Genomic DNA, 1,654 nt, shown 5'->3' on the forward strand with positions numbered 1-1,654 from the left:
GCACACGTCAGGGTTTTGTCTTGAGACGCTACCAAAAGAGATCTCATGGCTTGCGTGTACCACTTCGCACCCGGAAGAGAACAAGGATTGCCAAACTCGAGGCTTACATCTCTTTGCTGGCATGACGAAGACTTCGTATGTTCGCATACCTCGCCAAGTACTAGTACCAGAAGTATCAACACATTGTCCAGGTCAACTCTTTGGGAAGATGCGAATACCTGCAATGCATTTCGACGCTTCGAGTGTCCGTCCGGGGCCTCATGGGCACCAGATCTGTGGGCGCTCACTCTCGCGACGTTGCTCATGATATAGTCATCAAGAAGCTCTCGGACGTTGCGTATGTCGAGGAAGGGGTAAATGCTATGGATCTGCTCCACATAATTGGCAAAGTAGCTGTTGATGGTGGTGGCTGCAAGTTCCGGGCTTTCGCGGCGAGAGTTTAGCCCAGGCAGCGACATGGTCGGTTCTGCGTATATCCGAAGGCTCTGCTGAGAGTGACTGCTAATCGTCGTCTGGTTTCCAGAGATTTGTTCCATAAGATTGGCCACGCTTGGCCAAAACAAGATCGATTTTGGTGATACCGTGCTGCGGGAGCTTGACCCGGTGTCGGGTTCAAGCTGTTCAGAACGTAGCTGCTCCATCTGCAGGGCTATTCCATCGCCTTCTTGCTGCGCGGAGATCTTCCAACGCCTTAGTAAAGCATCCAGAGGCCGTTGGGATCGGGCACAGGCGACATACTCGCAAGTAACGCCACGGCTGCTGCATCCAGCACAAATTGGTCTTCTGTCACAACGTTTCTTCAGCCTACGGCATTCCTCGCAAGCCCCCTCTGACCTTTTTGGCCGTCTCACTTGTCCAGAGATGGCAAGTCGCTGCGACTTCAGGTCTCGACGATTTCCCAGCTTGCTGGAATAAGAGATGGTCATGTCAAAAGAGCGACACTTGTTGTTCGGGGCACAGAAAAGTGAACAATTGCAAAAATTTCTCGTCAGAGGATAGACATTCTCGATAATTATTTTCAGCGCCTTTGGCGTGAAGATTTCAATGCGCGCACAGCATGTTGAAGTATGCCGGCGCTGACCTGGACCTCTTGCACACTTCTGCCTGATGCTGCCTTGAAGATTCAGCCGCAAAAGGCGCCAAGTGCATTGGCACACATTTCAGGACTCGTCAATATCCTGGTTCGCCCCAAAGGATGGACTTGACTGCCAAAGCCCTAGCCTCCAGATTGTATTGGGTAGCGTCGGCTGAAGATTAGAGCAGCATGTGAAGCACGACCTGCACCTAGAAGCCAGGGGCTATCATCGTCATCACTGACGCCACTAAATCAGCACTCAGGGATTGGCTGCGTCACCCCGTTGCCTGGATGGCCTTCACACCTCCAATTCGCGAAGTCGGACGACGAAGACGTACCGACCGGGTTCCACAGCTGAAGCAAGCGCCACCTGCCAGGGATCCGGAGTCATCCAAGCACGAACACTAAGACAACATGAGACGGCACGTGCGAGCGGGCTCCCCATGGTCTCTTCGGCTGAACACTGAAGTTGAAGCGTGAACTACGGGCGAGGCGAGAAGGCCGACGTCCCGTTACTGGACCGTGCTTCTCCGAAGTGAAGAGACCGGATTTTGCTTGGAAAACCGGGCCTTCCGGATC

General features: G+C 53.3%; 1 protein-coding gene across 1 annotated transcript; it reads right to left on the reverse strand.

Annotated features, from left to right (window-relative positions):
* Positions 1 to 103: 103 nt before the first annotated feature.
* Positions 104 to 1,246, reverse strand: WHR41_09593 (uncharacterized protein; the record flags this gene model as incomplete). The annotated part of the gene is made up of 3 exons (XM_069378196.1): positions 739 to 1,246; positions 219 to 680; positions 104 to 160 (listed from the first exon to the last, which is right to left on the reverse strand). Exons 1-3 carry the CDS (start codon positions 763 to 765, stop codon positions 104 to 106), a joined length of 546 nt encoding a protein of 181 aa, XP_069224758.1. The 5' UTR covers positions 766 to 1,246.
* Positions 1,247 to 1,654: the final 408 nt, after the last annotated feature.

Source organism: Cladosporium halotolerans (genome assembly GCF_011745625.1).
Source record: "Cladosporium halotolerans strain TM138-S3 chromosome Unknown Sca385, whole genome shotgun sequence".
Lineage (NCBI taxonomy): Eukaryota > Fungi > Ascomycota > Dothideomycetes > Cladosporiales > Cladosporiaceae > Cladosporium > Cladosporium halotolerans.